This window comes from Echinops telfairi, unplaced genomic scaffold, assembly GCF_000313985.2.
Source record: "Echinops telfairi isolate 266 unplaced genomic scaffold, ASM31398v2 ScPeMD7_655;HRSCAF=1070, whole genome shotgun sequence".
Classification (NCBI taxonomy): Eukaryota; Metazoa; Chordata; class Mammalia; order Afrosoricida; family Tenrecidae; genus Echinops; species Echinops telfairi.
Genome location: NW_022104553.1, coordinates 20,589,213 through 20,602,979, shown reverse-complemented (window position 1 = coordinate 20,602,979; position 13,767 = coordinate 20,589,213). Strand labels below are relative to the sequence as shown.

At 53.0% G+C, this 13,767-nt stretch overlaps 2 protein-coding genes across 2 annotated transcripts in view; one reads left to right on the top strand and one right to left on the bottom strand.

Moving 5' to 3' along the window:
* The window catches only part of KLK15 (kallikrein related peptidase 15), a 46,152-nt gene that overhangs the window by 30,699 nt on the left and 1,686 nt on the right, over positions 1–13,767 (bottom strand). The gene's annotated exons all lie outside the window — the stretch shown is intronic.
* Positions 11,419–13,767, top strand: part of LOC101656202 (kallikrein-1-like) — a 5,576-nt gene continuing 3,227 nt past the window's right edge. The window contains exons 1-2 of the mRNA XM_004710455.2: positions 11,419–11,524; positions 13,190–13,349. Coding sequence (XP_004710512.1) covers positions 11,479–11,524; positions 13,190–13,349 — 206 coding nt within the window. The 5' untranslated portion in view covers positions 11,419–11,478. The remainder of the gene's footprint in view (positions 11,525–13,189; positions 13,350–13,767) is intronic.

The window sequence follows — 13,767 nt, the reverse complement described above, 5'->3', positions numbered from 1 at the left end:
TAATGTTGGACTTGTGGGTTTGGGCAGCACTGGATTGGGATGTTTTCTTGATGTGCACTTAACCTTTATATAAAACTCTCTCTTGTACATGAGTTCTGTGGATTTGTATCTCTAAAGTATCCAGACTAACACAATAAGCAAATGTGAAGAGAGCAGAGGGTACCCGGCTATCAAGAGATATAGCATCTAGTGTCTTAAAGTCTTGAAGTGAAACAAGCAGCCATCTAACAGGGAAGCAAATAAGCTCACATGGAAGAAGCACATGAGCCTGTGTGATCATGAGGTGTCCACAGGATCAGATATCAAAAGATCCAAAACAAACAATTATATCGATGTGAAAGAGGGGGCTTGGAGTGGAAACCCAAAGCCCATCTGTAGACAATTGGACATCCCGCCACACAAGGGTTACAAGGAAGGGGTGATTCAACCAGGGTGCAGTATAGCACCGATGAAACACACATCATTCCTCTAGCTCCTGAATGCTTACGTCCCTCCACTACCATGACGCAGTTCTACCTGACAAATCCGGCCTGACTGGAGTACACAGATTGGTACAGATAAAAGCTTTTGACACAGGGAAATCAGATCAGATAAAACCCTCAGTCACAATAGTGGGAGTAGCAATATCATGAGGATAGGGGGATGGTAGGGGTAGGAGCAGAAAGGAGTAACCCATTACAATATTGGCTATATAGTCCCGCCCCGCAGAGGGACGAATAACAGAAATGTGGGTGAAGGGAGACAACCGGACAGTGTAAGACATGAAATAACAACAATAATATATCATTGATCAAGGATTCATGAGGGTGGAAGGGTGGGGGAGGGGGGGAAAGGAGGCTCAAGTAGAAAGAAAATATTTTGGAAATGTTGATGGCAACATACGTACGAGTGTGCTTAACACAACTGAATGATGGATTGTGATGAGATATGTAAGCGCTCCCCAATAACATGGTTAATAACATTAAAAAGCCATGTCAAGAAAACCAATGTAACCATCTGTCAGGTTGGGGACATACCTACCACACAGAGAGCAGTAATTCCAAATCACGTCAAAGTACAGAACCGCAAAGTAAGCCATCTCTAGTCATTATTAAAGAAGAAAGACAGAACTCCATGGAGGTTGAATCTACAAGGAGACTCAAAAATGGATTCGGGGCGTGTCAGAAGTTAAGCCCCGCCCCCAGGATTCAGACTCAAGCCCAGAGGCTCTACAACGCAGACTCCCCAAATCCACACTCCAGTCTTCGGGTTAACAGTCACCCAAGTCTCGAATCCCGAACTCGAGATCCAGATTCTCAACCCAGGCTCAAGAACCACAGTGCTGGCAGAACTCAGTCGCCATCCTCTAGACCCCATGTCCCAGGTGACAAGGTCCAGATGGCAGGCTTTTGTGTCTGCATTTCCAATTTCCAGCTCTGCCCTCCTGCCCCCTCTCTCATGGGAAACTGCCCCCCTGTCTGGTAACTCCTCCTAGTCAGCTCAGACGAAAGCTCTAACCACAGAAAGGCTCCTTAGGGCTGGTCCCCCGCCCCACCAGCCACCAAAGCTTTCCAGCGTCCAAACTGGGCTCTCAGCCACCTCCCACCCCACTCCTTAAGCCGGGTGGGGCTGGGAGCTTATAAATCCAGTCATACGGGTACCTGCTCCCTTTCTCCTGGTGTCCAGGCTATCCCCAATACTACTGGAGGTCCTGGAGCGGGTGAGATCCTTGAAATGGGAATTGGGGGTGAGCGGAAGGCATGAGGCTATGGGGATCAAAGTCTTCGGGGAGAGGAGAGGGGGCCTGCTGGTGTGGGGAACCCAAGTGGCCGTAGTCTGCGGGTACACAAGCTACTTTGGTAAGAGGGATATGGGCCACCCTGCTTTGGGAAGGGGGGAACGTGGCTCATCTTGCTTTGGGGGAGGGGCGACATGGGTTACCCTGACCTGGGATGTGGACAGCAGCACCCCGGGTCCAGGCTGGGGGTCTGGGATAAGAATGATCTTCTAGGGAAGGACACGGGCCACCCTGGGGGAATGGAGTGTCAAGGGCAGCAGGTAGGGGCATGTGTCCTTGACTGAGCTGCAAGTTCATCTGAACCAGGAAAGCCTGATACCCAAGAAGGAGCGCGTGCACATGTGTGTGCTGGGCTGGAGGTGGGGGAGTGTAGACACGGGGAAGCAGGAGGACAGTCCCCAGAGGCCGCAGGCACTTGTTCCAGAGCCAGGCGCCAGGTCGGAAGGCACTGGTTCCAGGCCGTTCAGACCACCTCCACTGCCCTCAGGCCTCCAACACGCCAGGCCAAGACTGGCAGATGCTGGGGCACAGCGAGGACCCCACTCAGCCCTGCCCTGCAGGAGGGGGTCCGTGGGGGCTGGAGGGGGCTTCCCAGACAGGGGGATTCTGGGGATCTGTCATGCAGGAGAAAGACAGGGCTCTCTACTCCTACAACAGTCACTGTCGGGCACCCACAGGGGCCACAGGGGGAGTCCTACCCTGTTCTATAGGGTTGCTCAGGGGAATTCTTTTGGGGTTGTTTTTGAGCTGCACAAAGGCAGAGGGGGCGCTTCGGAACCAGAAGGGACCCCTCCACTCGGGTGGGGACTGAGTCCTGGGGAGAAATGCAGGCTCAGCACGTGAGGGATGGAAGTGAGACTGTCATCCACCCCCCCCTACCCCCACCCCCCCACCCCCGCCTCCCTCCCATGGGAGTCCCTGGGGAGCAGCCCAGGAGCCCCATCCTGTGGGGGAGTCAGAAGCTGTGAAGAACTCACCCCAGGGGCGGGGAGGGCGACGAGGTGGACCTCGGAGTGAGAGGAGGTCCAGGGAGGATGGGACTGACAGACTGGGGGGCCTCTGGGTCTGGAGGGAACGGTGGGTTCTCACCAGGTGCAGAGCCAGGGAGCACAGGCTGGCTTTGGAGGGAGGCGGGGACAAGGGCGGAGATGGAAGTCTGTTGAGCATCCTGAGAGAAGAGACTGGTGGGATGTGGGGTCCAGCTTGTGTACCTCACTTCTGCCCCTCCCCCAGACATCAGCTCATCCCTAGCCTCTCCTTTCCTTCTCCATCTTGCTGGTGTCTGCAGGTGAGGCGGGCCAGGTGGGAATGTGGCAGCCGCCCCCTCATAGGGGACCCCCCAACACCAGTCCCTCCCTCAGTCCCCACACTCCACCCAAGTCACCTGCCAATGTCCCTAAGTCACCTCCCTGCAGGAAAGCCACCTGCAGGGCCTGGGCTGGCCTGGAGTCCACATGGGGCCTGGGCACATGAGGCGGGCTCGCTCCTCACTATGTGACCCTCAGGGACTGACCCCACCTCTCTGGGCCCTCAGGGCCTGCCCTAGAAGGCAGCAGCTCCTGCAACCATTTCCATGAGGCTCCAGGGGCATCATGCAGGGAGAGCCCAGTGTTGGTGTAGAAGTGGGTGCTGGCCAGGGGGTTCTAACTCATGGCAGCCCCACGTGACAGGCAGTCATGCCCACAAGCTGTACAGACTCCAAACTCAACCAAAGTCCCTGCCACCAAGGCCACTCCAACTGTCAGCGACCCTGCAGGACAGGGTAGACCTGCTCCTGCTGGTCTCAGAGACTGGGATGCTTGGTAGGAGTAGAAAGCCCCGTCTCTCTCCAGAGGAGTGGTTGGAGGTTTTGAACTGCTGATCTTGAGGTTAGCAGTCTGATGCTTAGCCAGTATGCTACCAGGGCACCTAGCGAGGTCCTGGCAGTTCCCCTCTGTCACACCAAGGGCGTCCAACAGCAACAGCAAGTCCGCCCACAGCAGCGTCTGGCTGGTTTGCGCTGGGCTGGGTGCTCAGCAGTCCTGTGATGAGTGTGTGCCCATGGGGCAGGGGGTGGGAGTGGGGGGGCGGGCCCTCAGGGAACAGAGGAGAGGCTGGGGCTCAGGGGGCAGTGGCCACTCAGTCAAGGTCCCCTTGAAGGGGACTTCAGAGACCAGTCACAGGAGGCAGAACCCCTGTAACCTGATGCCCTAAAGCTGGCGAAGGTGGGGGTTGATAGTTACTCACTCACCACCCCCTGCTGCCAGCCTGCCTGGGGCTCTCTGGCCCCTCCCTGCCCTCACCTGTCTGCTCAACCAACCTGGAGCCTCTGCCCACCTCCAGCTTGGACTGGCCTGGTGCAGCCTCCGTGGCCACCTCGCCCTTCCTTTTTAACCACCCTCCACATCCCTGTTCCCACACAGCCTCCCCCCGGGCGGTAGTCCCAGCTGCCAACCTTGGTGATGGAGTGGAGCCGAATGGCCGTGTCTAAGAGTTCCCACGCCTTACTGTCTATGTGCATACGGACATCTGTGCTGCGACTCTTGAAGAGGCAACCCTCACACATGCATGTGAACTCAGCACTAAGTGCACTCTCCACATCCCTGCCTCAGCTTGAAGACCCACTTGGGCATGTGTGGGCAAGGATACCCGTGACCTTGCATGGCTACACCCATCCTCATAGGACACACTGCACTTGGCCGACTTGTCTAGGTTCTGGGGCCAAGACCACACGGTGTGGAGATCGAGTGACCACATTCGTTTGACATCTGTGACAGGCTGGTTAAGTCGAATGACTGATGCCAATTGATCACTTGTCTGAACCTGTACCCAGTGTTCCTGACTCCACCCCCCGCACGGAGGACAGTTCAACCTTGGTCCTTCCTGTCACCACCACCCCCGACTCTCTCCCAGGGCCCATAGGAAAAGAGGTTGGGGTGGGGGACTAGGCAGGAAGCTCTGGAGAAAATAAGCAGCACTCGTCCAAGTTAGAGGGCAGTACTTGAAAAAGCATTCAGGACATCCGGGACATTGGAGGAAAGTTCTAAGTGAAGAACACATCGAAGGGACGGGGCACAGGGGCAGGGCAAGGGGTGAGGGAAAGACCCCTGTCCCCAGAGAGCCCCCGTCCTCCCTCCCAGGGGCCCAGGATGGTGAGAAGGCCCTGAAGAGGGAGGCGGGTGCACCCCACTCCCAGCCTTGGCAAGTGGCCCTCTTTGAGAAAGGGCTTTTCAACTGTGGGGTGTCCCTCATCTCACCACAGTGGGTGCTGTCTGCAGCGCACTGCCAGAGCCAGTAAGGGTTCTGTCTGGGGGAACTGGGGGACTCTTGGGAATTCAAGAGGTGGAAGCTGGGGACTGAAGGTTATACAGGGCCTAGTCTCTTGGTTTCTGGAGGAGGCTGAGGCTGGAATCTCAACCCTTGGGTAAGGAGGTTTCTGAGAAAAGGGGGGCTAGTCAGGTCACTTCTCCTGAAGCAGGAAGGGTCTAGGGGTCCGAAGATGCTGGGTTCTGAGGAAGAGGGCTGGGTTTGGGGATAGAGTTGGAATCGTGGTTAGAATCGAGTTTAGGATAAAGTTGGGGGTGGTTAGGGTTTGAGTTGCATTATTTGGGGGTTGGGCTGAGATGGCATGGGTTGGCTATGGGAATGAGGATGAGTTTGATTTGACTTAGAAATACATGAGAGCTGAATTGGAGAGAGGGCTTGATTTGGTTGAAAGATCTGGGGTGGAAGTTAGGTTGGGTTGAGTTGGAAATGGGTTTCGTCCGGTTGGGTTGAGGTTACCAGGGGATGGGTTGTATTTAGCTTCACTGAATTCTGTTGAGCATAGTAGGTTGGGATTGTATAAGATTGCGTTGGGTTCATGTGGTTTGAACTGAGTTGGGGCGGGGCTGCATGGGGTATGGTTAGGGACGGAGAATGCCTGGACTCAGTTTGGGTTGAGGTTGTGCATGGGGATTTGGTCCACAATCCACACCGTTGCCACTCAAGTGGAGACCCCTCTTCTCTCCATTAGATGATTAGAGCGCACCCTTGCTCTGTGGGCTGGTTCCTACAGGATATTGCATCCTGAGGCAATGTCCCGGATGACAGCACCCGCAAGCCTGGCATAGATGAAGTCTGAGGATACCTGGATGGGCTCAGAGAAACCATGAGAAGGAGCTGAGAGGGGTGGCCTACTGATGGAGCAAAAGCCCAGTGGCTGGCTAGGAGCTCCATCCTGCCGTGGGGCAGAATCAGGCTGTCCACCATCATCCTTACCAGGGACCTTGTCCAAGTCTCAGACTTAGCCAAGGCCTTGACCCTTCTGAGGCCAGAGCGGATGCTCAAGGCCACCTGTCAAACACCAAGATAACAGAAAGCACCATCCAAGTTTTGGATGCAGAAGTTTCTGTGACTTTCTTCTGGGGGTGCAAACTGATGGGAGCCGGAGCCCACCTGGGAAGAGACTCACGGCACCCAGCATACCCCTACACGGTTCCTTTGCACCCACGGCTTTGATCCCTTGATGAGAAGAAAGGCCTTGAGGTAAAGCGCTGTTCATCCAACACATGACCATGCCATGAGATCTTGAGCATCAGAGACCCATTCTCACTCAACCTCAGTTCCCTCATCTATAAAATGGGCAGTTAGCTCACAGTGCTGTCAAGAGGATTAAGAGGGATCACTTCATGTGAGCTGATTAGAAGAGTGCTTGGTCCTGGTAAACACTTATCTCGCGATAACCAGTGAGGGATCCAGCCCACATCCAGATGGATCCTAAGGGTTGGTTGTATAATTGAAGGGAAGAAATTACGAGGCAGACCAAAGTTATGCTCCAACAGTGCTCAGCTGTGCGTAGCATCAGAAACCAGGTCCAGGAGAGAGAATGTCTTCTTACACCAACTTATATAGTATGCAAGCCCCCCTATTTACAGGTCACTTCATACACAACAAAGGGCTGTACCCTAACCCTAGAAGTCCCTGAGTTCATTGGGGGATTAACCTGACACCAGTGCTGGGGGCAGGTAAGGGGGAGTGACTTGTCCCCTGAGCAGGGAGAGCAATAGCAACGTGTCTGTTCTTATAGCTAAAGCTGCCGGCCTGATAGCAATCAGCCATGTGCTTATAAGAAATAACTTTAAAAAAAAAAGAAAAGAAAGAACTGTAGAGTAGCATTATCATGGGAGGATATTGTGGGATCATTTTTAATTAGGAGGATGTGACGGGACTCATCTCCAACTCATACATGTGAAGCCCTCCCTCCACTCGGAATTCTGGCCTCCATTCCAACTCTATCCCCAATTCTCCCCTCAATCTCACCACGAACCCCGACTTTTCCCCACCAGCTGTCAGCTTTCACCTCGGTCCCCCAGCCCCTGAAATCTGGACCCATTATCCCAATCCAATGACCCCCAGATTCCACCAGACACCCATGATTCTTCCCAGAAAAGCCATGGGGCCCCTGACAAGTTGCCCGCATACACTCCCTTCCAAGTCCTCAGTTTCCCACAAACCAGTAAAAGGACCTAGCACACACTGTATCACCAAGGATGACGTGTCTTTACGATTTAGTTCTGGAGGGCATGAGGTGCCATCAAGCCCGTTTGGACTTACAGCGATCCCATGTGGCAGAACAGGGCCGTGACATGAGGTCTTCTGGGCTCGTCTCTGTGTGGTCTGCCTGTAGTCCAACTTCTTGGATTACTTGCTCAGCATACAGCTTGGATAAGTACGATGAAAAGATAGAAGCCTGGTGCACACCTTTCCTGATTTTAAACCACTCGGTGTCCCTCAGTGAGGTAAGCTGACACAGTGGCTGGCATCATGGGCTCAGGCACAGGAATGGCGAAGGATGAAGGACAATGTTCTGCTGTGCTTAGGGTCACAGTGGGTAGAACCAACTTGGTGGCTCCTGTTGGAGCCATACCCCCTTGTTGTTTAAATTACTGTCTCATGGTTCTACGTATAGGTTCCTGAGGAGCACCATTAAGTAGTCTGGAAGTTTTATTTTTTTGTAATGTTATCCACAGTTTGCTATGATCCAAATCATCAAATGCCTTTGCATAGTCAATAAAGCACACACGAGCATCGTTCTGGTATGCTCTACTTTGATGTCAGCATCTGACATCAGCAGTGATATCCCACATTCCACGTCCTCTTCTGTGTCCAGCTTGAATTTCTGGAAGTGCCCTCTTGATGTACTGCCAAAACGGCTTTTGAATTATCTTCAGCAAAATTTTACTTGTGTGTGACATAAGCCTATTTCCCATATGCTTCACTTGATTGCACTTTGCAGATATTGTGATTTTTTGCAAATTGGAGTTTTCTGGGGCCCCTGTGTAGAGTCATGTGGAGCATTATTTTTTAAAATGCTTAATTTATGTGTTGATGCCACATTTTGGTAATTCTCTCACTAGTTTTTTCATAATGCTATTACACCCTTCAGAGACTATGATGTGACATAAACATAACTTTTATTTGCACAGAGAAAAATGTGATTGACTTCATTGCAGTCTTAGCTTCATTCTGGTGGCCTGCAACAGAACCCAAAATATCACTGAGTTATCGATCGGCATTCTGTGACCATTTCATGTATCGCCTTTCTGTACAATGGGCACAGGTGGTTGGCCAGGTTGCTTCTCTTTAAAATTTCTTAGCATAAAGTGGGTGAGCACTTCTACCACTGTGTATGTTGGCAAAACATCTTAATTGGTAGTCTGTTGATTCCTGTTTATCCCCAGTGCCTTTAGTAGACCTTGAACTTCTTCCTTCAGTACCACCGGTTCTGGTTCATAGGCCACCTCCTGAAATGCTGGAACACCAACAACTTCTTTTCAGTACAATGACTCTGTGTATTCGTCCTTTCTTCTCTTGATTCTTTCTTCCTCCTCCAGCATTTTGCCCATAGAATCCTTCACTACTGTAACTTGAGGCTTGAATTTTTCCTGCAGTTCTTGGCACGTGAGCAATACAACCTGCATTTTTCCCTTTTGGTTTTATAATTACAGTTCTTTGCACATTTCATTGAAACTCTTTGCCTTCTTGAGCCTCTCTCTGAAATCTGTTCAAATCTTTGGTTTCACCATTTCTTCTCTTCATTTCAGCTCTTTTGCGTTCAAGAGCAAGTTTCAGTGTCTTTTTCTGACATCTGTTTTGGACTCTTCTTTCTTCTGTCTTTTGAATGATCTCTTGTGTTCTTCGCATAAGATTTAGTAGATGTCATCCCCCAACTTGGCTGGTCTCCAGTCATTAGCAGTCAATGCATCAAATCTGCTCGAGTGGTCCTCTCAGGATTCATGTGGGATATAGTGAGGGTTATTGTGCTTTGGCTCCTGTGGGTTTGTTTGCATCTTCTTTGCCTATGAAACCATGGAGGGTGTCGCAGAGAAGACTCTCCATAGACCAATTAACCATCTATTCTACGATAAGCCCCTGGCCTTGTTCTGACTGCTGAAATTGAGCTTCTCCATGATGTTTTCCGGGGAGCCAGCTGATTTGCTTCCTGTGTAGCCTGTCCTTCGGGGTTCGTGTGTATACTCATTGATTATGTTGTTGAAAATGGGTATTTCCTGGGGCAGGGGGAAAATGAGGAGCTGATATCAAGGGCTCAAGTAAAAAGAAAATGTTTTGAAAACGATGATGGCAACATATGTACAAATGTGCTTGACCCATCCATTTTTTTTTCATTTGTCATTCTTTTTTTTTTTTTTAAACATTTTATTAGGGGCTCATAGAGCTGTTATCGCAATCCATACACACATCAATTGTGTAAAGCGCATTTGTGCATCATTCTCAAAACATTTTCTCTCCACTTAAACCCCCGACATTAGGTCCTCATTTTTCCCCTCCCTACCCGCTCCCCCTCCCTCATGAGCCCTTGATAGTTTATAAATTGGTATTTTGTCATATCTTGCCCTGTCGGACGTCTCCCTTCACCCACTTTCCGGTTGTCTGTCCCCCAGGGAGGAGGTCACATATAGTTCCTTGTAATCGGTTCCCTCTTTCCTACCCACTCTCCCTCTACCCTCCCTGTTTCGCCACTCACACCACTGGTCCTGTAGGGCTCATCCGCCCTGGATTCCCTGTATTTTCAGTTCCTATCTGTCCCAGTGTACATCCTCTGGTCTAGCCAGACTTGCAAGATTGACCCATCCATTTGTGGATGGATGGATGGATTGTGATAAGAGCTGTAAGAAGCCCCAATAAAATGACTTTTTGAAAAAAATAAATTAAATTAATAGATGAAATACAAAAAAGTCGGGGGGACGGGTATTTCCAATGGATTGTGGTGTTAGTGAAGCATATGAAATAGACCATGGACCTCCAGAAGAATGAACATGCCTGTCTCGGAAGAAGTACAGGCAGGATGCTCCTTAGAAGGGAAGACGATGAGACTGCCTCATCATACTTTGGACAAGTTCTCAGGAGAGCACCATCCCGGGAAAAGGACATCATGCTTGGGAACGTAGAAGGGGAGCCCCAAATGGGGAAGAACAGTGTCTGCAACGATGGGCTGGACCATCGCCACGGTTGTGAGGATGATGCACAGGACCAAGCCGTGCTTTGTACACTAGTCAGTGTGAGTCAGGACCAGATTCAGTGGCATCTAGGAAAGACACGGCGTATGTGGGGATGCTGGGTGGGCTTTGACCACCACCCTTTGTGCCATCCGGAGCTTTTGGGAATGGCCATGGGTGAAATGATCAACAGTCTTCTTTCTTCTGCCAGGAGGGGAAAGAACTTGTCAGGCTCCTGACAGCCAGCGGCGCCTGGACCCAGGGAGCTGCTCTGATTGTACTGAACAGCCACGATCACATGTTGGAAGCCTGTGGGTTTGCCTATGAATACATCGGGGATCTAGTTCCTGATTCTGTTCAGAGAACCCAAAATGTCATCTTTGAGGTCACTGGATGTTGATGTACCTGAACTTGGCTCTGAAGCCTGAAACTTTTATTGAGAATATTCTTGTCCTAGGGGAGCAGGGGAACCCCACAATTTGAAGCATGGTAACATGCAGTGTTTGGGGAAAGACACTGGGTTTTGAAAAGCTAAGGAACATGCTCTGAGACTCGTGGGGGTCTTCTCTACTTATATCCCTGGATCTGAGGGGATAGGGGGGTGGGTGACCGGCACCTCAAAATGCCATGATCCATAAGAAGAATCCTAGGCTTGGGGAACTGGGTTCTGATCTGGAAGCCCAGAGAAGAAGGAGCTCAAAGTGAGATGCATGTCCAGGAAGCTGAGGTGCTGATGTCTTTGCCGCAAATGGTGCTGGGTCAGAGACTCTCAGAGCCCCACTGCTGGTATCAGGGTACACTGGACGTGGGGGTGGAGGATTGGCACAGCAGACTTTGTATTGGGGAGACAGGATTCTCTCAACCCTTGTTTCTATCCCCCTTCATTTTATACACATTTGGCTCGGTCCCCCAAGTCCGAGGCTCCAGGAACTGGAGGCCCTGCCCGATCTGGCCCCAGCCCCTGGGAATTCGTCCAAGGTGCCCCAGGGCCCTCAGGACAACAGGTGCTGGTTCTCCCGCCCCTTCCACAGCTTGGGGGGCGGGGGGGGAGGTGAGGGGTGGAGACTGTCCAGTCCCCAGCAGTATGGGCAGGGCCTTGGCCAGCCTCTGGGTGCCAGCAGGGCAGGGGTGGGGCCCTGGGGGATGAGGGCTTTTAAAGGTTCTCCAGGGAGGCTCCTCAGCTACAAGCTCACCACCAGCCTGACCCTGGACACTGCTGTCACCATGTGGTTCCTGGTTCTGTGCATCGCCCTGACCCTGGGGGGCACTGGTGAGACTGGGGGTGGGTGGGGTAGGGGTAAGAAATGGGGGAGAGTGAGTGGGCCTTGGTTCTTCTGCAGTTTCCTTTTCACCATTCCATGCAGTACACGAGCTTCTGTCTTTGTACCACAGTCCACGCCAGACCCTAATGCCACCTGCTTTTCTCTCTCCCTCAGCCCCGCTCTGCAGTCCTCCTGCCCACATTAGGGCCCTGCTTCCTCTCAGGAAGCCCTAGACCTTTCTCTCTTCCCCCGGACAGCTCCCAGGTTCCAGCCCCTTGGCCAAACCTGGTCTCTGTCAATCTCTTTAGGGGCCCCCAACTCTTCTGACTCGGCCAATCTCACCAGTCCCTGGGACCCTGATCATCCCCTACTGTACTCTAGATCTCAGTGACTCCATGGCCTGGATCCTTGTCCCCTCAATCTCACCAAGAACCCCAACTTTTCCCCACCAGCTGTCAGCTTTCACCTAGGTCCCCCAGCCCCTGAAATCTGGCCCCATCATCCTGATCCAATGACCCCCAGATTCCACCAGACACCCATGATTCTTCCCAGAAAAGCCATGGGGCCCCTGACTCCATGTTCGCCCACATTCAGGTCTGGAAACGTTTACTCGCTCCTCAGCTCTGTTTCAGAATCCCTACCCAACACCCTAAGGCTTCCCCCCCCCCCGCCCCCCGCAAGTAACAGCCTCCCGAGTCCTCTTCCTACCTGAAACTCACCTTGGCTGCTCAAATCTTCTGGAATCCCTTCCCTATACCTGCTACCAACATACATGATGCCGGGCTCACCCCAACACAGCATGCTCTGAATCCATCTCAAAGCCACCTCCCCAACCTTCTCTATTCTGTCCCAAACAGCACCCTAAAAAAACCCATATCCCTCTGTCCTCCTATCTACCTCCTCAAACATCAGAAGCCCCTCCCATAGCTGCACTTGGGCCCCTCCCACCCTCTTAGCACACCATCCCTCCCAGCCTCACAGGGCCCCTCTCCCAGCCCTTGACCCCACCCCTGCCTGTCACCCATTGACCTGGAACCCCCAAATCTCCTACTACCAACTGACCCCTTCCAGGCCTTATCCAGTGACCTTCAAGTGACCCACAAATCTCCCAGCTCAGATGCTCAGTCTGGGCCTTCTGGACCTGACTCCCCAGATCTGCATTCTGCTCAGAACCCCACAAGCCCACCCAGGGTTTGACCATTCCCCCAAAGCCCAACCCTTAGCTGTGGGGTTCCTGTCCCTGAGCTCTGGGACCTCCTGCTCGTCTCTGATCCCCAGCCTCCTGTCCCCCAGTCTAGGACTTCAAATCACCCCACCCCACAAACAGTGCCAGCTCCTCCTCTTGGCACCTCCCCCAACCCTGGTCCCCGGGGTGTGCACCGCCCTCGAAGCAAAGTCTCCCCAGCCAGTGGTCAGATCTCGATCCCCTCCCCTCATGCCTGACATCCAGCCCTCAGATCCTGGTTCCACGACCCTCAGGTGCCACCAGACACACCCGCTTCTTCTCAGCCTTTCTGGTCAACCACCCATGGGCAATCCCATGCCTGGCTGTCCAATTCAGGGCCCATCTTCTCAGGCTGCCAGCCCTGGTCCCCCGTCCCTGGCACCCCAACCCCTCCCCTAGCCAAGTCTCTGCCTTTCTTGCCCACCCTGACCCAGTGTCCTCTCCACAGGAGCCGCACCCCCCATCCAGCCCCGGATCATTGGAGGCTGGGAGTGCAAGCCGCATTCCCAGCCCTGGCAGGTAGCCGTGTACAATTACAATAAGCCCGAGTGTGGGGGCGTGCTGATAGACCCCAAGTGGGTGCTCACGGCCGCCCACTGCACAAGCAAGTGAGTATGGGCAGGGGGGGCCTGGGGAGGAGTTGCCTGTGCTCCCACGGAATGACCAGGGGGCCCATCCCTTCTACCCCCCCCACCGGGAATAACCACAGGGGATGCTGACAACTGAAAGGGGAGAGGGGAGCAGTGCTAGCACATGTACCAGACAGACTGGGAGGGGCGGTGGGAGGTGCGGGATGGCCACCTAGCAACTGCTCCTGGCTGCCTGAGTCTCTTCTGGGCATCTCTCTCTTGTGACCATTCTTGGGTCCCTAGCTCCCTTCCACATCTCTACCTCCATGCGTCTCCATCCCATCTCCGGTCCCCACTGCCCTTCTGAGCTTTAGCAGCTGTCTGCCCCCAGCCCCACCCTCCAGGACACTCGGTCCTCTCCAGAGAGCCTCTAGGAAGGGCCAGGGTCAGCTGGAGC